General features: G+C 40.0%; 2 protein-coding genes across 43 annotated transcripts in view; both read left to right on the top strand.

Moving 5' to 3' along the window:
• The first annotated feature begins 13 nt into the window (after window positions 1–13).
• si:dkey-13n15.2 (protein transport protein Sec24C) lies at window positions 14–14370 on the top strand. Its single transcript, XM_058635585.1, has 21 exons — window positions 14–613; window positions 812–1462; window positions 2565–2623; window positions 3117–3170; window positions 3413–3524; window positions 4285–4412; window positions 5081–5216; window positions 5328–5437; window positions 6217–6329; window positions 6433–6624; window positions 7244–7340; window positions 7493–7597; window positions 9106–9273; window positions 9714–9810; window positions 9894–10042; window positions 11058–11196; window positions 11538–11659; window positions 11780–11959; window positions 12050–12247; window positions 13741–13830; window positions 13945–14370. The coding sequence occupies exons 2-21, from the start codon at window positions 856–858 to the stop codon at window positions 14083–14085; spliced, it is 2997 nt and encodes a 998-aa protein (XP_058491568.1). The 5' UTR covers window positions 14–613; window positions 812–855; the 3' UTR covers window positions 14086–14370.
• Window positions 14371–16532: 2162 nt separating this feature from the next.
• The window catches only part of camk2b1 (calcium/calmodulin-dependent protein kinase (CaM kinase) II beta 1), a 64984-nt gene continuing 56868 nt past the window's right edge, over window positions 16533–24648 (top strand). For all 42 annotated transcript variants that reach the window (XM_058635699.1, XM_058635675.1, XM_058635691.1 and 39 more), the window contains exons 1-2: window positions 16533–16818; window positions 23116–23210. In XM_058635699.1, coding sequence (XP_058491682.1) covers window positions 16757–16818; window positions 23116–23210 — 157 coding nt within the window. In that variant the 5' untranslated portion in view covers window positions 16533–16756. The remainder of the gene's footprint in view (window positions 16819–23115; window positions 23211–24648) is intronic.

Raw genomic sequence — 24648 nt, 5'->3', positions numbered from 1 at the left:
AGTCATTTTTAAAATATTTTACAAATGGCTTTTCTGGATGTGTTTTTCATGGTAGTCATAGGTAAATAATAAAATTAATGATGGCTAGTACCATTTAGCTTGCTCCTCTGTTCACTGTCTTGAAGTAAGCCACCATTAGTGTACTCATTAACTTATTATCACGTGTGCTTTTACAGCTAGAACTTGTCTGAAAAAAGCTGACCGCTGCTAATTAAATACAGTAAAATGTATAAATGCCTCAGAATGTAACTGGGTACAGTGTCCCCACTTCATGCAGACAGAAGTTGTCTTTTACATGTCAGTATAATTAATTGCATTTGATTATTTTTACTGTAATAGTTATTTTTGTTAGTATTTCTTGTAGAATGACAGGTGTGTTTTATTTTGTAGGGACAAGCGGAAACCGTCGTGGCTATTGCTCACGTTGCTGCAAAGCTCCGCTTCCTGCAGAGAAGCGGATGCTGTGTGAAATTAAGGATGTAACAGTACATCATTTGTCGGCTGTCTCTCAATCGTTTCGCTTACGTCGCTGTTTAGGGGAACATGATGACATTAGGAACGTTGATGAACAAATATCGCACGCAAAGTCCGCTGTTTCCGTTGATGACCGAAGGTAGACAGTCGAGTGCTTTACCACTCCAAATTAAGCTTGTCTTTTCTTGATGTCACACCGTTGTTTTTGTTTCCTGTTTTGGCTTAAGCTGACTGTATTTATTGTCTGTATGCAGTTAGTTCTCAGCAGCTTTCATTTGAACGTTTGTCAGAATTAAAATGGTCACGTTTATATTATGGGTTCGTATTGACTTTCCAGATCCCGCCTTCAAAGAGAGTCACACCTATCAGTGATGGTTATGGATGATGATGGACGTTCCCATAGCCAATCAGAGCCACACGTTCTGCCAGTGGGCGGGACAGAACGGCTGGTCCACAGTGTCACCTCCGGAACTCCTCTGCAACCCTCTACTCAGCGTTCAGGATCTCAGCCTGGGGTCGCCCTCTGACCAGAGGCCCTGTCACAACAACCAGAGCTGCCCGAGCCACATCAACACCCTTTCATCTTATCACAATATGGGCTTGGCTAATAATGCTGAACAGTCTGGGCTGCATTTTATTCCCAGTGCTCACGTTTCATCCATGGCTCCACATGCAAGCCAAGATAGGACTCTACCTCCATGTTCTTTGCCTCTTTTAAACACAGGAACACAGCCCTGCAAGCCACAACAGATGTCACCGTTCCCTCACCAGGCAACATCTCCCACTTCTCAGCCCCTGTACACAGACCAGGGTTCACGGAATGGACCTCTGTTACCACATCAAAATCACCTGCACACGAATCCACAGTGTACACCATACACGGCAAATATGGAGACTGCTCATCATGCAAGATATATCCACAATCCTGCCTCACCCATGTTTCCCATCCAACAGCATTCTCAGTGGACACCTTCTCCGCACTCCAGGGGTAGGTTAATGTGTCATACCTCCATAAATCAAAGAAGAAACCATACTGAAGGAGCTGTATGTAAGAAATGTTTTGTCATCAAATGGACATGATCTGCAATTACCATGACCCACTGTGGGTAGGATGAAGTGGTAGAAAGTGGATGGAAGCTGGTAAAAGGTTCTTAAGTATCTTTAAAACAGACAGGTTTTGCCTCAAGACTTCATCAGGGAATCAAATGAACGTTGTAACAGTCAAAAGATTTGTCTCCCTGATTAAAGCTTGAGGCCAAAACATATCAGTGTTTGTTTTTAAAAGCAACATAATGAAGGATTTCAAATAATATCTCCAAAGATAATTTTGAATGGCACCCTGTCAAAGCCTGAGCAGGTCTGCATCACCAGTTCTGACACTATGGAACTTCTGATTTTGGTTTCCGTGCCATAAATAGAACTACAATTTTCCACTTTATGAACTGTGTCCAAAAGTCCTTTGGGTGCAATATCATCCTCGTCAGCATAGAATTGTTGTCTTTCTCCACCACATGAAGCCCGGTGTGAGCAGTACCTCAGTCTTGCTCTCTCTCAGCCTTCGTTTTTAAAATCAGGTATTAACTCAATTGTTTCCGTTCTAGAGCTGAGGATTTGTAATTCCAGCTCCAGGTTCAAGCTCATTTCTTTTTCAGTTTTAATGTTCATCTTCTTTTCCAACACACTTGACATATGGTCTAGTATTAAACACCGTAAGACCATTCATTAATACAGTGATGCTGTGGCTCTCAGTGTCTGATTATTTTGAGCATTTGCATCAAACTTTCAGCCATGATTTGCTCACAGTCAGGTTGCGAAACAAACTCTCATAGTTTACCAACCAGTTTCAAAGAAAGCTGGTCAAGTATGTTCTTCAGTTAGAGACACTCACAGCTGTCGACCTGGATTTTCCATAACCAATCAAACTGAGCATCGACGTCTAGCTTTGTCATCTAAACCACCCAGTGGCAGTGCAAACCACTTTTTGACTAATCACTTTAAACAGTCGGACAACTACACAATCTAATGCTCAAGTCTAAAGCTCTCCTCTGTGTTGGTCCACCATTGTCTGACCTTCTTTGCTGTCTCCTCAGGAACCATGAATGAGATTGTTCCCAGTGTGGCTCCACAGGACAGAAACATCATTCCACAGGTCAGGAAAATTCACTTACATTGTGGACAGACACTAATGCAAACAGTTAAACCTAAATTTCATAATTGTCACAAAACATTGACAAGTGCTTATTACAGCTCCCAGATTCCTAGGAGATGTTATGTTCTACCAAAAGTTCATAATGTATACATACTCATTTTATAGTGGTATAAACCAGAGAATCACAGCAAACACTCATATTAGATAAGTTATAATCATAGAAACATCTAAAATTCCGTTATGTTGTTCCGCTCTAGTGGAGACTTACCTTTATGGTTTAAAGCAGGTGTGACTCCGTACCTCGAGGCTTTGAGATAGTTTTGCATTGAGTTTCAGTGCCAAGGACACAAAATAAAAGGATTTGAGGGTCATTTATTTTTATTTTTACGGGAAGGGTGTCTTATTAAACTTAGAAAAGTCTATAGAAACAGAGTACAGTGTATGTTTGTGTTAAAATTTCAAGTTCAGAGACCTTTAGATTTTCTCTCTGCAGTCTCCTAACGCCGAATCCAGATATGGCCTGGACCCAGAGCTCCTGCCCAGTGCGGTATGTTCTTGTGTTTTCATCTTTTCTTGACTCCAAGGGTCATTAACTGTCCAGAGTATTATCATGCTTTCACCTTAAGGGTTTATTGGCTGCATCACAACACACCATATCATTTTAAGGCATTTATTATTGTACAAGCGTCAATGTGAAAGACGCATGCTTTTTTTTTTTTATAAATACAGTGCAATTCAGAATGTCGTTAGTGACTGAGAGGATCCACCTTTCTTCTTGCTGTTTCCCAGGTGGAGGTGATTGCAGAGGACAGGGCAGAGTGGGAGGGCAAGGTTTTTGTCTCAGAGCCTTTTTCCCATCTTCCTCCTCTGGCAACTACTTCCTGTATCGTCGAAGACCAGGGTAAATGTGCACACAGCTTTCTGTGTTTGTGTTCCAGAGATGTGCAACATAAATGTTTTTTGTATACATTCATGTGCATCTTATACAATGTGTGATGTACTGTGGTCAGATAAAAAAATCATAACATCACCTCGATTCCATCAGATCAGAACATTTTCATTTGGAATAAATAGAATATAAAGTAATTTTACTTAACAGAATAAAATAAATAAGTGTACAATCCCCGAATTATATAAATGGTTGTTTTTTTAAATATTTTTTGGACCTCCATGTTTTTACAATAGCCCACAAGGGACAAACTAAACATCTTTTGGGTTCTGATGCCAACTGAAAGCTACATACTGTAGTTTCTCTCACACAACTGAGGAGTGAGGTGAGGAATATTCAGCTGCATTGAACTTCTCCAGTAAATGTTGCTAAATTTTACACAATGTACCTTTTAAATTTGACATCTGTAGACAGGCTGATAATCCATATGGATTGTTATTTTGTGTGTACAGTACATGGTGCATTTTGTATGTACTGACGCTGTTTCGAAAATTCTAACTTGTGTTAATATGGTGTCATAGAAAAAATTCTTACTTAATTACTCATGTTCCCTCAACACGGAAAATAAGTATAAAGAAAGCGAAAGCATGTCATATTCATTTTGCTGGAGGCAAAGGATGTAGTATAACTTACAGTTGTCTTGTGTCTCAGGTAACCTTAAACCACTATATGGTTTTTTGTTGTTAATGACTGTGTCTCTGTGGAACTCTAGGTAACGCGAGCCCTTCTGTCATCCGCGCCACCTCATACTGTGTGCCCTGTGAAGGTCAGACCGCCATGCTCTGCCGTTTGCCTCTGGGAGCTCTGGTCACTCCTCTCGCAAAACAAATTACTGGACAGGTCAGAGGTTTTAGCTACTCTACTTGTTTTATAATCTATAACAAATATATATATACTAGATAATAATATTATAGGACACATGGTTCCCATAAGTCCTTGAAATCCTTTAAGGTTTTTGAATTTGAACAATACATTTCAAGGCCCTTACAGGTTTTAGGAAATTGCCCTGAATAGACATGGGTCATTGAAAGTGCTTAAGTTCAGTTAAGTTAAGTTGATATTTAGGTAAATGTCTCCCTTGTTTGTTATGACGCCACCTACTGGTTCGTGCCCTGCATTGCTTGATGTACGTAGACTAGGCCTACAACGAGCGAGTGACATTAAGCAAGAGGGAGCAAATGACGTGAAGCCTGGGAAATGCAAGAAAATGACAAAGATTGGCTTTGACCAAGAAGGACAATCACTTGTCCAGATGCAGACTGTGCTGCAAATCAATAAAAGTGGACGACCATGGGTGAAGAAGCTCATACTAGTTGCCCTCAAATCCTAAGCTGTGTCAACATATTCACTTCTTGAATTTTAGCGAATTGGTCCTGGAAAGTCCTTGAATTTGATGTCAACCAAGGTGTGGGAACCCTGGGTACATTAAAAATGCCTGACAATAATGCCAATAATGCAGCTTACAAACAGAAAAACCAAAAATCTATTTTTGTGTTTCTTTTCTCCAGAAGCCCCTCCCACTCTGCAGAGAGTCAGACTGTGTGATGGGTTGTAGTAGTTGTGGAGCCTCCATGTGCCCGGGGATGAGCTGGCAGGAATGCGGTCAGAGATTTTACTGCCCCTTCTGTGGTAAACTCAGCGAAGGTAACATTTAACACGGCTCACCCTGTACCACCAGCAGAAATGGTTCAAATCTTGAAGACAAGTCAAATGGTTTTCTGTACCTGTTTCTCTGTCCTGTCTCGTGTCTGTCAGTGCCGTGGCAACACTACCAGCCCACCAAAGGGGTGGAGGGGGCCCGGGTCGATAAAGACAAGAGACCTGAACTCAGCATGGGATCGTATGAGATACTTGGTTCGGAGAGGGTATGTTTCACCTCCTATAAATGTCATACTGTATACAGTATATATATACATTTATATCTATATAAAGCAGCTCTTAAACATGGACTGTCAAACAAGCATACAATACATTTGTGCATGGTGAGAAGCAGCAGTCGGGATATTGATAGTGCAATAAAATAATGCTTAAGCATCCAAAATAGAATAGAATATGTATATATATATATATATATATATATATATATATATATATATACATACATATGTTTATATATATATATGTATATATATATATATATGCGTGTGTGTGTGTGTGTGTGTCCGTCCAGGGTGTACCCCGCCTATCGCCCTATGTCAGCTAAGATTGGCACAGCACCCACCGCGACCCTCTGGTGGAGGATAAAGCGGTAGAAAATGGATACATGGATATATATGTGTATATCTGTGACATCCTATTTTTGAAACCTGAGTTACCCATGACCAAGGTTCCCAAAAATCCAAAAAAGTAAAAAAATCGACCCCAGCCAACCTCCAATGTACTCTTAGTGCCAATGGACCACGGCTACTCCTTGCTGATAATGTGTGTTCTGCCGCTGAAGCACATCAAATTACAATGGATAGTGAAATCTCAGATTTTCCATCAATGTTAAAACATTACTTTATTGTCAAACCGCAGAACTGTCGTCTGACAATGGCATTCACATAACTGTTGCCTCATGGAGAAAATGAACAGTCTCAGGAAAGGTGCTGTATGTGTATGTGTATGTGTATGTGTGTGGCTAATTTGTTGTACTCTGTGTAAGGGTGAAGCTGCTGCACTGCTGCTGGCCATAGATGTGTCTGCCTCAGCACTGACAGGAGGACATCTGGAGTTTGTAACACAACAATTACACATGCTGCTCACTTCTATGAACAGGTAAAATGCTGTACACATCCACTAATACATAGATTTACACAGAAACACACACAGCAGTAGTGCCACTACGTCAAACTGAAGCATTGTCATCTTATTGGCATAGGGAGGATGGCATTGCCTTGTCAAGTGTCCGCGTTGGCTTGATGACGTATGACAGCAGGATCCACTTGTACGACCTCAGCCCCACTCTGTCCCGTCCACACATGCTGGTCATCACAGACACTGAAGACCTGCAGCTTCCTGTGAGAGAGGGGCTTCTGGTGTCCTTTAAAGACTGTGTACACAGCATCGAGAGGTACGAGATTTTCCCTGCACATTTTGTCTGTTTGTCAGTCAGTGTGTTTACATGCATGTTAAAGGTCAGTTTTTAGTCGAACTAAGACAATAATTCGATTTTCTTAGTGTCATGTAAACACGTTAGTCCGACTAAAATTGAGCCAGTCTTAGTCGGACTAACATACAAGGATAATGCGATTCATAGTCCGATTACTCCTGCATTTAAACGCTTAGTCGGACTTGAGTCAGACTTCTGCACATGCACCAACATTTCCTCCCAAGGCTTTGACCAGGAAGTAAAAGGAGACGACATATAAACTGCAGTAATGTTGCAGGAAATCATACGGCGGAGTTTTATTTCTTTGGACAACACAGTGACCACAAGAGCATTACTGCATCTAATTTGTATCACTATTAGCATGTACAGCAACATGTAAAGATCACAGGAAACTGATTCAATACGCACTAGCCATTAAAGCGATTTTCTCCTCCGCATGTATACTCAGACCACCGCCTTAGCTCGTTAAACTGTGCATTGGTCCATACACTACCAGAGATTTTTATTTCACCTCAGAAAATAATATTGATCATCTGATTTCCAGTGTAATTTTATTTGTCTCTATGTTTTATGTGTGTAGTGTGTTGCAGCTTATTCCTCAGTTCAGTGCAGAGTGTGATGATTCTAGTGGAGTTCCCATGGAGCTGCCTGTCAAAGCTGGACTTTCTATACTACAGGTTGGTTTTTAGTGCACATTAAATCATTTCCTGTGCTCAATTTATTTGAGCTATGTTTTTTTTAATTTATTTTTTTACCGGCACTTTCTGTACTGACAATTTAAATTACATTTGTCAAAAATTGAAATATGTGTTTGTTTGTTTTGTGTTAGGCTCTGGGTTGTCCTGGTAAGCTGCTGATCTTCCACACTGCCTCCTTTATTGAGACTGAACTCAGCAACTCCTCCTCAGGGTTTTTTGGCTCTAATAAACCAAAGGTACATACAACCGCACATATACTGTGTTCTGTATGCTGTGCTTTAATTCTCAAACTGTCAAAACTGTGGGCAGAGGGACAACAAAGAGAGACGTCTCCATGGGTGACATTGTGTCACCAAATGTCCATAAACCTAATTTCCCATTAGCTCTAGTGTTTGCTAGACCATTAGCTGACTGTTGACTTTTCTCTTAGGAGTTAGAATGGACATAAACTGGATATAAAAGTGAACATAGTGTGTTGGTCAACGAAAGGAATCCAGTATACAAGTGTCTGAAACCTGCAGTGTCTTGAATGGCCTTCAGGGGGCGACACCTGTGGTTGTCTCACTTTGTATTTAAGTCTAAGAGAAAATTACCTTATTTTTGTCACCAATTCATAACATTAGTATACATTTTCCTAGTAGTTTTTGGTCTCAGTTGCTATTTCCGTCCCTTCTTCAATACACCATGATGTCCAATTAATTAATGTATACTATGACAGAGAAGTTCAAGGTGGAGGTGGGACTACATCAGGGTTCGGCTCTGAGTCCCTTGTTTGCTGTGGTGATGGACAGACTGACAGATGAGGTTAGACAGGAATCTCCATGGACTATGATGTTTGCAGATGACATTGTGATCTGTGGTGAGAGCAGAGACCAGGTGGAGGAAAAGCTCCAGAGGTGGAGATATGCTCTAGAAAGGAGAGGAATGAAGGTTAGTCGCAGCAAGACAGAATGTATGTGTGTGAATGAGAGGAACCCAAGTGGAACCATGAGGCTACGGGGAGTGGAGATAAAGAAGGTGGAGGATTTGAAGTATTTAGGTTCAACAGTCCAGAGCAGTGGAGATTGTGGAAAAGAGGTGAAGAAACGTGTTCAAGCTGGTTGGAATGGGTGGAGAATAGTGTCAGCCAGAATGAAAGGAAAGATATACAAGAGGTGGTGAGTGGAGAGTGGTGATGTATGGTCTAGAGACAGTGGCACTGAGGAAAAGACAGGAAGCAGAGCTGGAGGTAGCAGAGATGAAGATGTTGAGGTTCTCTTTGGGAGTGACGAAGATGGATAGGATCAGGAATGAGTCAATCAGAGGAACAGCACATGTTAGATGTTGTGGAGATAAGGTCAGAGAGGCCAGAATGAGATGGTTTGGTCATGTACAGAGGAGGGATAGTGAGTATATTGGTAGAAGGATGCTGGGGTTGGAACTGGTCTAGAGGAAGACCAAAGAGAAGGTTTATGGATGTAGTAAAAGAGGACATGAAGTTAGTTGGTGTGAGAGAGGGATACAGAGAACAGGGTGAGATGGAGGAGGTTGATTCGCTGTGGCGACCCCTGAAGGGAGCAGCCGAAAGGAAAAGTAGAAGAAGAGGAAGAAGATACTAATTAATGTAAATATTTGTCCCATTTAGATTAAATCACACACTAAAGAATGACATTTACTGGGAAATTAAATGCCAATTATTAAGATACGAGCAATACTCATTTTTTCAATATATCTTCACTTTCTCTTCCACGTTTGTTTTTCCCAGACCATTTTCCAGCCATCAGAGCCAGATGTCTCACTGGCCAAAGAGTGTGTCCGCCAAGGTTGCAGCGTTCACCTGTTTGTCCTCTCCAATCAAGATGTGGGCGGGGCCTGGCCAGGACACATTCCATATCTAAGTGGTGGTGCTCTGCACACCTACAGCCATCTCCAGGTACTTCAGCATCTCCTAACCCTGTAGCTCTGGAAACGGTATGAACTGTACAGCATGAAGGAGACATTAATTGTCATGAATAATTTAACTTTTTCACTTTTTTTTCCACATGTTTGATAAGATTGATGAGATTATTTATTGAACTCTCCCAATAGCCGCAAAATTGAAGTTTATCTTAATTGGTGTAGCGTAGCACATACTCTGGAAGTAGATGGAAATGTGGACAAAAAGATTTTTTTTAAATCCCAGATACTTGATAAATGCTGCTCAGTCATTAAAACGTTTTTAACCAAAACGATGATGGTGTTTGACAGTTTTTATTTTCAATATATTTATTGCGCATGGACTTGGACTTTGTCATGAATTGTCCTTGAATTTGAGGAAATTGGTCATGGAAAGTCCTTGAAAAGTATATTAGGGTATTCCATTTTGTCTTTCAGGGAGAACTGGACAGAGAGCGCTTCAGCACTGATCTTAACAGAACTGTAGAGATGGACACCGCCTACAAAGCTGAACTCAGGATTTTTGTCAGCAAAGGTGACAAAATACACTCTTATAATAAACAGCACGTTTCCTTTTGAAAACACCCCAAATCCTCATAGTTGTATCTGACTCGCCAGATTTACGTGTGTCTGGCTGTTATGGACTTTTCAACCCGGGACCTAGCCCCAGCCAGGTCACCATGGCAACCCTTGATCAGTGGACAACACTGGGGGTGGAGCTTGCCCACACCAGAGCTCTAGATGAGACTAGAGGTGTAGCCATACAGGTGGGTAATTCATTATACCGCCTATCGCCCTATGTCAGCTGGGATTGACACAGCACTCCCCGCGACCCTCATGTGGGAGATAAAGTGGTTGGAAATGGATGGATGTTATATTTACATTGCTGCCATAGACTTTTTTTTTTTTTTTTCATTTGTCTTGGGTAAAATGACATATAGAGAACATAGTGGTGGCAGCAAACTGGTGGAGCCTTGGAGTTATTGCAGATGGGTTTTGGACATGAACATAAAAATGTACCAAAAAATCAAAACTTTGCTCTTCAGGAAAGTAAAATCTATATTAAAACAAGCCTTATAAAAATGTCTAAATGTGATTTTTATATTTTAATATATATGTTTACAACACAGCATATGGCCTTTTGGTTATGGATTGAAAAATCGCAATTAAAGCTACAAGATGTTCAGGCCCTCTGAGCCATGGTAGCTCAGTGGTAGGGCGAGTTGTCTTTCAACTGAAAGGCTGTGGGTTAAATTCCTGGCTCTGCTAGTCTGCTGTATATGTGTCCTTGAGCAAGACCCACGTTGAAGCGTATGAATGCGTATGTAAGATGTGTGAATGGCAAAAATTGTAGTGTAAAGCAGCTCATCAAGACTAGAAAAGCTCTGTATAAATACAGACCATTGCCAACTCTTCTTCTTCTGATTTTATTTGGTAGTAACGAGTATCAAAGATAGTTAGAGGAAATGTAGTGGCGTAAACGTAAAAGCTGCTCGAAATATGAATAACAAAGAACAGATATGTGCATTTGTACTTAAGTACAGTAACAAAGTATTTGTACTCTGTTATGTTACAACACTCTCTTTTGGAAGGGAAAAGTAAATTCCAGGAATTCCAATAGGTCCTCACAACCCTGTGTGAGCGCTCGGGCCCTAATAATGTTGATCAGTAATGAGATAATATTCATCGGGAATTGATTTGCAGTGTTTTTTATTGACCTCAAACCTCAAAAACGTTTGTTAACGCCTGGAATGAATCACATCTTCTTCTCTCGTGTCCCAGACTGTATTGTCTTACAGCAGCCAGACAGGAGACAGAAGGACCAGGGTTCACACTCTGACCCTGAGATGCTCTCGTCACCTGCAGGACTCTTTCCGCCACTGCCAGGCCCAAACGCTGCTCACCCTCTACTGCAAGAAGAGTAAGCAACTGATGATGAAGTGGTTATCAACTCACAACGGCAGCACCAGGAGAACATCAGTTCTGAAATGCTCTTAAACCTCTGTTTTTTTATCCTTTTAGAATGTCTAATATTGTGTGCGTGTGGTTTTGGAATAGACAGCCAAAATAGACTGAATGAAATTGAGCATCGGTTTAAGCGAGACATCTAACTGTCACTTAATGCTACTTAACTTTTATCTTAACTGACAGACTCTTCCTCGTTCACGGTCACTGGTAAACGTAATAAAATGTGTATACTGTTTGACATGCGGAAACAATGCAGATCTGAATTTACCCCAGGTTTTGATTGTGTCCCTTTAGTGTACTGTGCTGTGTTGGAGCGCCCTCTACAGGAGCTGAGGGAGGAGCTGCAGATGGAGATAACAGAAGCGCTGTCATTGTACAGGAAACACTGCTCCTCTACCTCGGTTTCTGCTGGACAGGTGAGTTTTGGACGCAGTCTGTTTACACTCTTATTTAAAGGTTTAAAGTATTGTTTTGAGAAAAATCAGACACCCGTGACATGATTTAAATCCTGTCCTCTCTGTGTATGTGTGCTGCAGCTGGTCCTTCCTCAGCACCTGCGAGCTCTTCCTGTGTACATCAACAGTCTCAGGAAGAGTGAGGTGCTACTGCCGGGTCTGAGGAGCTCCGTCCACCAGCGGCTGCAGCAACGCTGCCAGGTGCTTGGCCTGGACACCTGCAGCACCGTCACACATTTCTACCCTCTGGTGCTATCTATCGTGAGTGCACATCCACATCAGCATCAGCGTTGTCCCACAGACCTAAAGAGACTCTAAATGGGTGAATAAAAATGTCTTTCTCACCGGCAGACCCTCCCAAACAAGAACTCCAACCCTCCAAACCCAGAGCAGGCGCTGCGCTGCAGTGCTGTCAGCCTGGAGCCCACAGCTCTGTGTTTGGTCCACGCTCCGCTCACGCTGCTGCTGTGGGTGGGAAACCAAGTCCCAGCAAACGTCCTGGCTGAGGCCTTTAACACGAGCTGCTTCCTCTCCCTGCCTTCTGGAGAGGTAAGAGACTGAGGGGGGGGATGTGGGATTATTCAGCCACAGGGCTGGCTCACAGTAACCCGTTGTGTTTTTAAATTTTTAAGGTTCAATATTCAGTATATTGGTATTTCACTTATACACCGTACAGACACATAATTGCGATCAATGTTTTGCCTCAGATTTGTGAAATGAAGTGTTCGTTTTGTGTCTACAATGTCAACTTTGACTCAGAAGCAAAACTTTATCTTTAATCATCTGACATTTCATCATAATAATTATCAACTGACTCCTTTTTGTTGTGATAACATTTTTGCCCAGCCTGACTCGGAATTTACTGTATGACAAATGCGTTACACTAATGTTGCTATGGCTACATTATTATACAATATTTACCTGACAGTTCACATCAACTTGCTCTCATCTTCCTTAAACATATGATTTAACTTAATGTGTATAATTAAGCAACATTTACTGGTGAAATTGCACGTTGCAGCTGAATATCCCTCTCCTGACGCTTCCCTTCAAAGTGTGTTGGAGTTTAAAAAATATGGTGGTTTAAAATGGCTCTTACTACAAATATAAAAGGCTCATTCTGGGGTTATGAAAAACCACAATTCATACAATCAGGTGATTGTACACAGTAATTATTATTAAGTTTTATCTGCCAAAATAAATTCATGTGCATTTTACACAGTGGACTTGTAACTGGAAATGTCATTTTTCATTAGTATAAACAAAAATAAAGCTGCATTAGTTTTCTCATTACAGCCAGTCGCTAATTTAAAACAAGGCAATCAGAGATGGCAGACTTCACCCCATTCACGCAACAAGCCTCTGGCGCCCTCTGTTGCTCATAGTAGCTAGTGGAAGTGTGGAAGCACAGACGGACAGACGGACAGAGCCATTAAAAATACAGGTGGGGCAAAGTAATAACCAGTATTCTGTCACGTGAGTAGATGCTGCCCCCTGGTGGTCAAATAAAAAGTACATGAAGTGGTTAAAGTCAGCAATGAACAGTATTTTGTAAAATGAAATATAAGGTGATGTAACACCAGGGTTCCCAAAATGTCATAACCCACATTAGTCCAGTGACATTAACCAATTTTATTTTTTTTTTTATTTTTTTATTTTTTTATTAAGCCAGGAAGGTCCCATTGAGGTACAAGATCGAGTACAAATAGTTACGGAGACAATTTCAAGAGAACCCTGTAATCATGACGGTCCATAAAATGCCACAGAAGGTGTTTCAAGAAGACAGTGTCTGTAGTGAAATTATGTTTTGCACCTCATTCCATGTCCATGTTGAAAGAAGGAGGAAATGTAAATGCAACCTGGTGCAACTATTGACATTGCAACCTGGTGCAATGTCAATAGTAAATAGTTTCAGTTGTGTATATGATTTATGAAAACCTATTTTGACGGCGTCTCGCAATTCCCCCGCGTGTCCTCCTGATCCCCAAGATGGTTTGTTTTTTATTATCCATGTTTGTGCCTGCGTGTGTTTGTTCCTGCAGACTAAGCTGCCGGTTCTGGAAAACCGTCTGTCGGTCAGTATCCGATCCCTCATCAACACGCTGAATTCTCAGGTGCCCTGGGCGCGTGAGGTGAGCCACAAACTAATCTCATCTCAAACGTATACAAACACACTTATGGGTTTGTTTGTTCAATTTCTGCCAATAAACCAGCCACTGACGAGTTGTGTCACTGTCTCATCTTAGCTGTGGGTCGTGAAGCAGGGTGACGCCTGTGAGGAGGCTCTGCAGCGCCACCTGGTGGAGGACAAGAGTCCAAACGGTGGAGCGTCCTATGCAGACTTTCTCTACCATCTCCACGTCACCTCTGTCCGCCTGCTGCAGTGACCAAAAACAGGAGAGGGACTAAAGTTAAACTGCTGCTCATTGGAGATAGTAAAGTCCTGTCGTCCATAACAACACTTCAGAATACACATATATTTATTGCTATTTAATGCCTGCTGTGATGTAATATGTGTGACAGGTGCTGTGATGAATCTGTTCATGTAAATTCGTGTGTCACAGCAGTTTGGCAATCCCTGCCTGAGATTATGCATGCGTGTGTGTGTGTGTGTGTGTGAGATGCATACAGTTGTGCATAATTTTCTGTAAATAATAAAAGATTTAACTGAACCAGCGAAAGGTTTAAATGCTTTTCTTTCTCAGTTTTTGTAATTAACGTCATTAATGTAACTTCGTCCTGCAGTCACAGATTAATATGCGATAATATCAGGTCTAATGAGTTCAGGTGGATTATATCATTAATCCGTATCTTGACAAATCTGCTCGAAAGGGGCCAGCACAGCGCTGCTTTACTTATATTTAATGTTAAAACTGAAGACTTTACACTGTAAGCTGCAAAATGCATGATCTGGCTGGTTTGACCATTTGGGCTGCTGCAGAATCATGTTGATGTAAGATGGTGACCCTCACAAAGCAAGGCCTCCCTCTTATGCCAAAAATGTCATATACAAAGCTTATTCTCAAGCTACAAAAACCAAAGTGTTTTATTTTTAAGTGACTATAAACTTGAACAAATATACGTAAGCGCCTAAATGTTACACCGTACACCTTTGAGGTTAAATTTGGTTCATGTGTGGGGTCATCAGTTTCCAGGGTGTGATGGCTGCTGTTGAAAGTGTTGATCCTGCAACATGATGATGGGTCAATAACATGTAATTAAATCAGAGTGAGAAAATCTTTATTCTCTCTGTACAACAGAATTGGATCCAATCTTATTGGGGTAAACATTCACAAGAGGTAGAAAAAAGGATAAATATATCTTTGTAATTTATATACATATATATGTATATGTATATATATACATATATGTATATATATAACATATAACAGTGTTTCTGTAAACTGCAGGTGTAATATAATTTCCTCTGTCTCCTCGTCCACGGTGAATTAACATTAATACATGCAATCACCCACTGCGCTCACCGGCGGCGCGTTTTGAACGCACTAACCAACTCTCTCATATTTGCCCCTATTTGGAGATAACACGCTGTGCAGGCGGGAGATGTGCTCCATTACGTTGCCGCGCTCTGCCGTTGCGCGCTGTGTCCGCCAGAGGGCAACAGGACTGAGAGCAGCGGCTTCAACGCGGTTGAACGTGAAGCTTCTCAGCCCAACTTAAACACATCGTCAAGCTGCACGGACGTAACAGCACATCACTAGGAAGTGGTAGATTTTTTGCTTTCAAAATTAAGTTCAACCTCGTGGCTTTAAAAGGGACGTTTTATTTTAAAACCTGGATGTTTATTGGATAATACAACATTTATTGTGTTTTATTTAATATACTTTTATTTTTTTAACTATAAAACACATTTTGGTAACTAAGATTGTTCCAGGTGAATAAATAAAGCAAGGTCATGCAGCTATTAAATCAGTCAGGCCACTTAGTTAAGTTTGTGCATCTGGTTTGTGTGTTTTTCACTTTTTCAGATACCATTGTATTTTCTGTTTCCTCTATTTAAGCTTACATATACAGTACGTATAGAAAACTATTCATATCAGCCAATTTTTTGGACAGGTTATGTGCACCTGTATGTGACTGCACAATTGTACTGAAAGGTAATGGAGGAGATTAGATTGTGACTGAAATCAAACTCTGTGTATGTGTGTTTAACTTCCTTTTTTTCAATTGCAGAGGAATTCTCTTGAACCAGATTCTTGAAAGGTGAGCATGACCTTTTGGAACTGGGATTATGGATAGTTATGATTTAGTTACAGATTCACAGTGTGAATCACTGATGATGTGAAATGTAGTGATGGTGATGATGATGATTATCAGTGAAATGGTGATTAGATGATTTTGTTTTGTTTTATTGACTTAATTTGCATGTAGCTATATATAATTTAATTACTCATTGCTAATGAAGGGACAAAACAAAGTTGTGTATTGGTTTTCTCTGGTAAAAACTTTAATTAATTCCTTTCTTCAGTGGTAATCCTTTACTGTTTGTCATTGTTTTAATGTTTGAGATGAATGAATAAAAAAGAAAAGATTTTGTACTAGGAAGAAACTAAGTACATACATGTAACCAAGTACAACTAACACGTCTAACTCATATTCAGACTAACTATCAAATGTTAAAACGGCTGGCCATAAACAACTTTTAAAGAAACTGTATGCTCATATAAAATATCTGATATGAAACGTTTTAGACTATAAAAGATGCATTTTATTGTGAAAGTCTGAGCAGGAAGCCGTGTTGCTCAAGTTACGCAGCTTGTTTACGGATCGGATGCGCGCCTTAGGTGTCAGATAGTGAGGAGAGAGAGTGAGAGAGAGCGCGAGCTCATACCCTGCCTGGTCTCTTCGTCTCTCCGGTATCAGAGCCGCCGTCGTTTGAAGCCCTTGCTTGAAGGCATTTCGCCGCTCCAACGGCCGTGAAGCTGCTGGGCGGAGCTGTCCTTTAAAACACAACGTTTAGCACAAAACAACCGCAAACTGTTTGAATTCTCTTTTCCCTCCAAGAGCTGAGCAATAAGGAGAAGAAACGAGAGAGACATGGCAACGACAACCTGTACGCGATTCACAGACGAGTACCAGCTGTACGAGGAGCTGGGGAAGTGAGTACCTGTGTTTGTTTGTTTGTTTGTTTGTTTGTTTGTTTTCAGTTGGCTCTGCTGGTTAAGTTGTGCGTTAAAAAGGCTGGTTTCTAGGGGCAGTGCGTGTGTGTGTGTTGCTTTTTCGGGATGACAGCTCTCAAAATACGCTCTCTCACGCACACACACACACAAACACACACGCGCGCGCGCACACTCGCTCCGTTCCAAAATCGTTTTGTTGTATTTTTATTTATTGTGTTTATTATATGATGCACAGTTGTTTCAGGTTACATATCGTGTGTCTACACTCAAACACACGCACTCACACACTCCATTTTATTAGGTACACCTGTTCAACCACTTGCTAGTGCAAATATGTTGTCAGCCAATCACACTGGACAGTAACTTGGACTCAGTGACTTTGAATGTGTTCATGGTTGTTGGTGCCACATGAGCTGGTTTATATTATTTCACTAACTGCTCCTCTACTACTGGGACTTTCACACACAAACCACTTGCAGTGTTTACTGAGAATGGTCCGGAAAAATATCGAATGTCCAGTGAGCAGCAGTTCTGTGGGAGAAATTGTCTTGTTGATGTCAGAGGTCAGAGGTCAGCGACCACACTGGTTAAAAGTGATAGAGAAGCCACTGTTCAAAATATAACTCCAATAATATTAACATAGAATACAGGCAAACGAGTGTTTGTAGATCATCTCTGACCACATCACCAATACCAAAGCAGTTGGGCTACAACAGCACTATACTGGGGGTCACTCTGATTAGGTGTCCACCTGTGTACCTAATAAACTGGCTGGTGAGTGATTTACCATAGATTGATGAAGACAAAGTGTTTATATTACAGAGGGTGATATTTATACAGTGAATGTGCTTGAAAATGAAGTCATTAGTGCAAAGGGCTCAAACTTGTGGCCTGTGTGCCACATGCGGCCGCTCCAATCCATTTCATGTGGCCCACCACTTAATCATTTTGTTTAGTAGTAAAATAATTTTGCATCACAAATTCATTGTTATTGTGAACTAAATATTGTTCCATGTCAACACACTTTTATTTTATCTCGAAATTCTGTGAAATATCTATTATTTCCATATCATAAAAGAATGTTGTGATATAATTTTAAGCTTATAGCACCCACACCTACTGCACAGTTTGCAGACCCCTGCTTTAGTGGCTGTGCACATGACAGTCTCTGTGCGGTTGAATGCTCATGACAGATTATTTAATTTCATCTGCAATGCCAGACAACAAAGATCTGTTCACACATACCGCCTCAAAGATGAAATCACACTGGCTGTGTTGAACTTTTTGTGTTTATTTTTGTTTGAAAATCTCATTTGACCTATTTTTTTTCCTTTCCCTCTAAGTTTTGTATTAATGGCAAAAGTAGTGTAACAGTTTGTGATTGTGTGTGACATTATGTGAAGGAGTGGCAGCTATATCTTCTGTAGGTGGTGGCGTAGCAGTGGCAGATAACATGAGAAAAGACTCTCACTGGCATCAGGCAAAACTGTCTGTCCATGAACAACAAAATGATCAAAGTCACAATAGTTACAAAGATTCTTCGTCTTAATTTTTAACCGCAGGTGGCATCAATAATGTTACATTACTGCCTCCTTCTCTTTCCTGTGCAGAGTTTTTTCTTTCAGCATTATAGTGAAATGCTGAAAGATATATCCATCCATCCATCCATCCATCCATATTCTACCGCTTTGTCCTCCTCATGAGGGTCATGGGGCCACATAGAGAGAAAAAAACAATCCACTCTCACTCTCACACCTATGGTCAATTTAGAGTTTTCAATTTACCTAATCCCAAAATCTGCAAGTTTTTTGACTGTGGGAGAAAACCGGTGAACCTGGAGAAAACCCATGCACACACGGACTGATTGGACTTGATGTGACATTGATGGGTTTCTCTCCCAAACCTCAAATGTGTTGTATTGTTTAAAAACCATAGATATTCAGTTTAATATCATAGTGAATATACCAGAAAACTTTCTAATTGTTGACATGCAACGGACCAGTTTTTAGCGATCGATTTTAATAACCTTCTGACACTGATAAATCACTCTATCTAGCCACTGGGCTGGGAGTCACCAGAGACGCCACCCACAATAGATATGATCACGATATGGCAAAAATAATGAGTATTTGTGAAATCATATATCGCGATGTTCTCACAAAACAGCTCTAGTGAGCACTTGGCACCATCCAGTGGACTGAAACATCTAAAAAGTTGAATACTTATTTATAACATCAGTTAAAAATAACTTGCTAAAAAAGATACTCGGTGTCTCGATATATATATATATATATATATATATATATATATATATATATATATATATATATATACATATATATATATATATATATATATATATATACATAAAATCGGCACGCGAAATATTGCGATATTTCACTGCATTGACCCTCCCCCACACACACGCACACACCTACTAGCCACCTATTAAGTAGTCAAATCAACCTGAAAGGTAACTGATTTTAGTTCAGCTGCATTGTCACTTTAGAGGTTGACATAATCCTGTTTAATATCTGTAATTAAAGGTTGGAATTAGAACACCAGAATTGAATGCACTACTGTGTTTATCATGTCAAAAACGTAGACAATGTAAGGTTTAATGACACTTAAAAATAATATTTAGCCTGTCACAAAAATAGTAGTCAATCAGGTCACCAAAGTTACAATTTTACAAGATTAAAGTTAGAATAAAGCCGATGAGTAAAAGTAACAGTTGAGAAATTGCTCCTCATCAGGCTTTCATTGTTGACATTTTGACATTGCTGCTGCAGAGTTTCACACTGGTGGTGTTTGATTATTATTCACCAATCACCAGTTAATTAGCTGATAGCTTCATGTTGATTTGCTTCATGCTGTTAAGCCTGATGCAGCACTGGCATAATAACTGCACAGGCAAAACATTTTGAGTACAATTCATCAGTATGTTGCTTCTACTTGGTACAAGACAAACACATGGCAGTCACTTCAATGCTTTGACTTCATTTCTGGGAAGAAGTTGAGACTCATCGTCTTCTATAAAACTAAAACTAAAATTTTGTTTTTATAAATGAAATAGAGCTGAGATGGTCACAATTTATATTGTGATTCTGGTTGTTGCAAAGTATTGCAATTCAATTAGTATCAATAAGTGTTATTTTCTTACCCTACTGAAACCAAAATTGAAATTTGAGACAATAACTCATATTTCCAAAATCAATGCACATCACAGTCATGCTGACATTTGTGTGAATTTAATGAGACGGTGGTACACAACATGTACAAATACAATAAGGTCAAGTCGAAAATACAGCTTAATATTCGCTGAGCTAGTGCTGTAATGAAATAAAGAAAAAAGAAAAAATGTCTTTTCAAACCCAATATTTTTGAGGTAAATAATCATCTAAAGAACTCATAAATACGTTTAGATCTTAGCTTCGACTTGATGCTCTTTAGTCAGTTAACCCAAACCCTTTGAAGCTCTCTGTGGGTGAAAGGGACTAATCTGTACGTCCTGCACTTTAAAACGTCTTTGACAAAAAAATCTTCCTATTCACAGGTGTGGGTGTTTAGTCCCCTCATAATGCTCTCAGCAGAGCTTAATGTGACATTTAAGAAATGTGTTTTTGAACCTGGAAGTTCAGTTAATTTTGTCATCACAATTACGAATTTAACCTATCATAACTGTGATCGTCTAATATTGAAAATGTGTGCTCCCCCAACAGTAATCAAGCGTTCCCTGAACAGATGCCTGACTACAGTGTGTACCTGTGTTTACGCCTCTGTATCACACAGCTTTTCTGGACCGCAGTCTGGAAAAGTAATGCTATGCTAAAAGACAGATAAACATCACATAACAAATAGAAAAATGTCTTTCTTTCTCTGTCTGAGAATGCGTGACTGGGGAGGGTGAGGAAAAACAAGGTCAAATCAGGACTGCAGTGTTGTTGTAATTATTCCGAGGGCCACAGGGGGCGGTAGAGGTTTCGCACTGGAACTTTAAATTAGTTTTTTGCTCCATTATCATAGTAAACAGAATATCTTTTTGAGGATGTTTGTGATGATATTTTTCACAGTATTCTATTTAATAGTTAATGAAGCGATTTACCATCAGATTAACAGATTAGGGGAATAATTCTTTGTTAGTGAAGCCTTACACCGGTGCCTTAAAATTACAGCATTTTTAACAGTTTATTTATGTCATACATGACATAAACTCAGGACTCAAATCTTAGATGATCATTGAACTTTCTGTCATTTAATGTCTTGTGTCTTTCTGTTTGGCTTTTTTTGGCTTTTATGTTTTTATCAATGCCCCTGTGTAGACTGCGATCTTTAGAGGATAAGATAACAAATGCTACAGTATGTAACCCTCCTACATCACAGGCACCTTGTGACCAGTTATCCAGTTACCAAACCCCTGCCTGTTCAAGGCACCATTTTAATTCTTAAAAAAACCCCAAAAAAAACATAAATATTAATTAAATCTGTCCATGTCTACTTTATCGGTGTCAAACCAGACCTTTGACCTCTTATCTGATTCAGTTGTGTGTGTGTGTGTTGAAGCAGATTAGGCCAAACAACAGACACCTCAAGGTGTGAACTTTCCACCCGTGGTGTGTGGTCTCAGTAATGTATGTGTTTGTCCTGTTTGTGCTTATACACGGCTGTGTGTTAAACTGTTTCTTAGATGCAGAATGACTATACATGCTGGTGATTTTGTGTTACATGTCATGCTTCTGATTACGATACTCTGGTTATTCAAACTCAATTACACTCCCAGGTAGAGCTGAACAATGAATCAAAATTTTATTGAAATCGCAATGCAGCCCACTGCAATTTTCAGGCTCAAGAGGTGCAATATTTTTTTAAAAGTGTGTCAAAGTGTGTGTCAAAATATCGTTTTAGATTAATTATTGTCTTGACCTATACACATCTTATTCTACAGACTGAAGAGAACTTCTCTGTTTCCTCACAGATCTGTACAAATATAACACAGTAATAATTTTAAGTATGTTTTTAGAATGAAAATAAGAATAGTGATGTAAAAATGACGCAATTCCTGTCAAAAATAATCGCAATTAGATATTCATTCAAAAAAGTTCAGCCCTACTCCCAGGTGGCAATATCCCAGCAATCTTTGGTTCAGTCTAAACAAGAAAAGGCAGAAAGAACTAAGAGTTATCTTAACAGTAATGAGAATCCCCACATAAAAGTACTTAAAATCTTAGGTCAGCTGCTCTTATAGCTTTCACCTTCAACCATGACCTTGTTTGTTGTCTGTAACGGTCTCTGTGTGGAGACACAGAGACCTTAACCCTGCTGTTGTGAATTAATTCAACTATTTCCAATGAATGGGAGTGATTTATGAGACTTGAGGCTAATACTCACAAAATAATAAAAAATAGATGGGGAAAATCTAACAATAAGGCCAATTATGTACAAAAAGAATGGGAACTGACTGAAAAATAAATAATATCAAACCAGCTTTATTATGTAAAAGACTTATACCAGAGAACCTGAGGGGCTGTCCTGACTCATAGACTGATAGACTAAAACTTTTAAGTGAAAGGTTTGGAATGTAAATAAGATCAACCAGAAGGGTTCTTTCCAGTCACAGTTCTCATAGGCTGTTAAATGACCATTCTCAGTAATACTGGGTTTGTGTTTAGAGCCCATTTTATTACTCTTGCTCGCTCACCGTGTGTCTGTCTCTCTCTTGTGTGTGTGTACACATTGCATATGCTGTGTGTTTGTGGAACCTCATGGGAGCTTATTACATAGACAAATGGTGGAGTTTTTTAATATGGATGGTTAGAGTTAAAATTTGAGAAATTGACATTCTGCATTGGTACCAGAAAAATGTCAGTAAATGTGCAGAAAAATGTCAGAATGCTGATGACACCTCTCCCTAAAACAATGCCGAATAATTTAATTTGCAAAGTGCAGACTCATCACTTCAGCGACCATGCAGACTTTAGTTTGAGTTGACTTGTCCATCAGCTTTAAGATATAATATGTAGCAATACTGCCTTAAAATATCTAAAAACAACAATAATTTATGATGAGTTCTGTTGTCATATAAGTTCAAATGTTTGCTACACTCTTAAAACACCATTTCATTTTGGTCACCCTTTAATGACGTCATCAGATTGACGCTCCGACGAACCAAACGACATGATCCCTTGCTGCTTACCGAATTCATCAAACCAGGTCTTTTGTTATTGTCCCCTAGTGACAGAAATTACATTTATCAAATTTCCTTTCTGTGTTTCACAGGGGAGCCTTTTCGGTGGTGCGCAGATGTGTGAAGCTGTGTACGGGACAGGAGTATGCTGCCAAAATAATCAACACCAAAAAGTTATCTGCGAGAGGTAAGTGCCCATGTTTCTGTATTTCTCACCACAGTGGTTTGTAAATTAAGGTCTCAGGCAAAAACAGTGCAGTTCCAGAGTGACTAATTTGTTCATTGTTTCCGTATCCCAGTGGTCACGTCCCCTCCTACGATGTAGACAGTTATGTAAGTGGTATCTAACAGCAGCTACCTCTCAGATGGTGCTGCGTAGGACATAGAGCAACATTTATTTTTTTTATCACACTAGGATGTCTGAACAGAAAAAAGTCAAATGTAGTTACACAGCCATAACAGTAAATTCAATACTTTAAATTGGGTCTGAACAATTTTATTTATCGAAAAATTGCGATACAGCCTACTGCAATTTCCAAATCGCAGGAGGCATAATATTTGTTAAAGCCAAAATATGTGTCAAAATATCATTGTAGATTAATTATTGTCTTGATCTATACACATCTTGTTCTATAGACTGAAGAGAACATCTTTATTTCTCACAGATCTGCACACAGTAATCATTTTAAATGTTTTTCGAATGAAAATGAGTATAATGATGTAAATATGACCGTTCCCTCTGATACCGCGAATCATATCGCAATCACAATTCCTGTCAAAATAATGGCAATTAGATATTTATTCAGAATCGTTCAGCCATATAGATGAGGGGTTTTACAATGTTTCTGAGGTATAGTAATCACTGTCAATGATGGATCCATCACACACACAGTGTCACACACTCAAGGTTGTAATATAAAGGACTTTGCGAGTATCCAGGACTGCAGACACAGGCAAATAAAATAGTGAAACAGTGTGTTTCACATTTTGAAGTACACTTTATAGAGCGAAAAACAGCCGCAGCAATGACTCCTGCCTCCGGTCAAGTTTTCAGTGAAACGTTGTGAGCATGGAGGGAAGTGGACAGTTCAAGAAAAGTTGTGAAAGCTATACAACTACAGTAAGGTCAGTCAAAATGTTTTGAGAGAAAACGGGGGCAGCCGATGGCCAAGCGAAAGGGGAACATGGATGATTTGTAACTGGAGGGTTGCCGGTTTGTACTTGTGTCACATGCTACACTGCCAGTAACAGTTTAAAACCAAACCAAAGCAAAGGATAAATGCCACGGCCATGAACACCAGCCGAACACCACAGTGGTCACAGTGCCCAGTGTAAATCTCCTGCTGCCTGTAACTGGAGACCCACTGTTGGGGCCCAGCCAGTTGGCACCATGCTGACACTTGACTGTTACCCTGCCTTCACACACACACACACACACACACACACACACACACACACACACACACACACACACACACACACACACACACACACACACACACACATACATGCATTGAGTGGTGGAAGAAACATTCTAACGGGCATTAGCCAAGGGCATCATCCCTGAATGTAAGGTCATATTGGTCTGTCTTGTACAAGTGACGTATTATTATGAAGTCTCCTTA

The sequence above is a fragment of the Solea solea genome, chromosome 8 (genome assembly GCF_958295425.1).
Source record: "Solea solea chromosome 8, fSolSol10.1, whole genome shotgun sequence".
Lineage (NCBI taxonomy): Eukaryota > Metazoa > Chordata > Actinopteri > Pleuronectiformes > Soleidae > Solea > Solea solea.
This window is presented reverse-complemented; position numbering and strand designations above follow the sequence as displayed.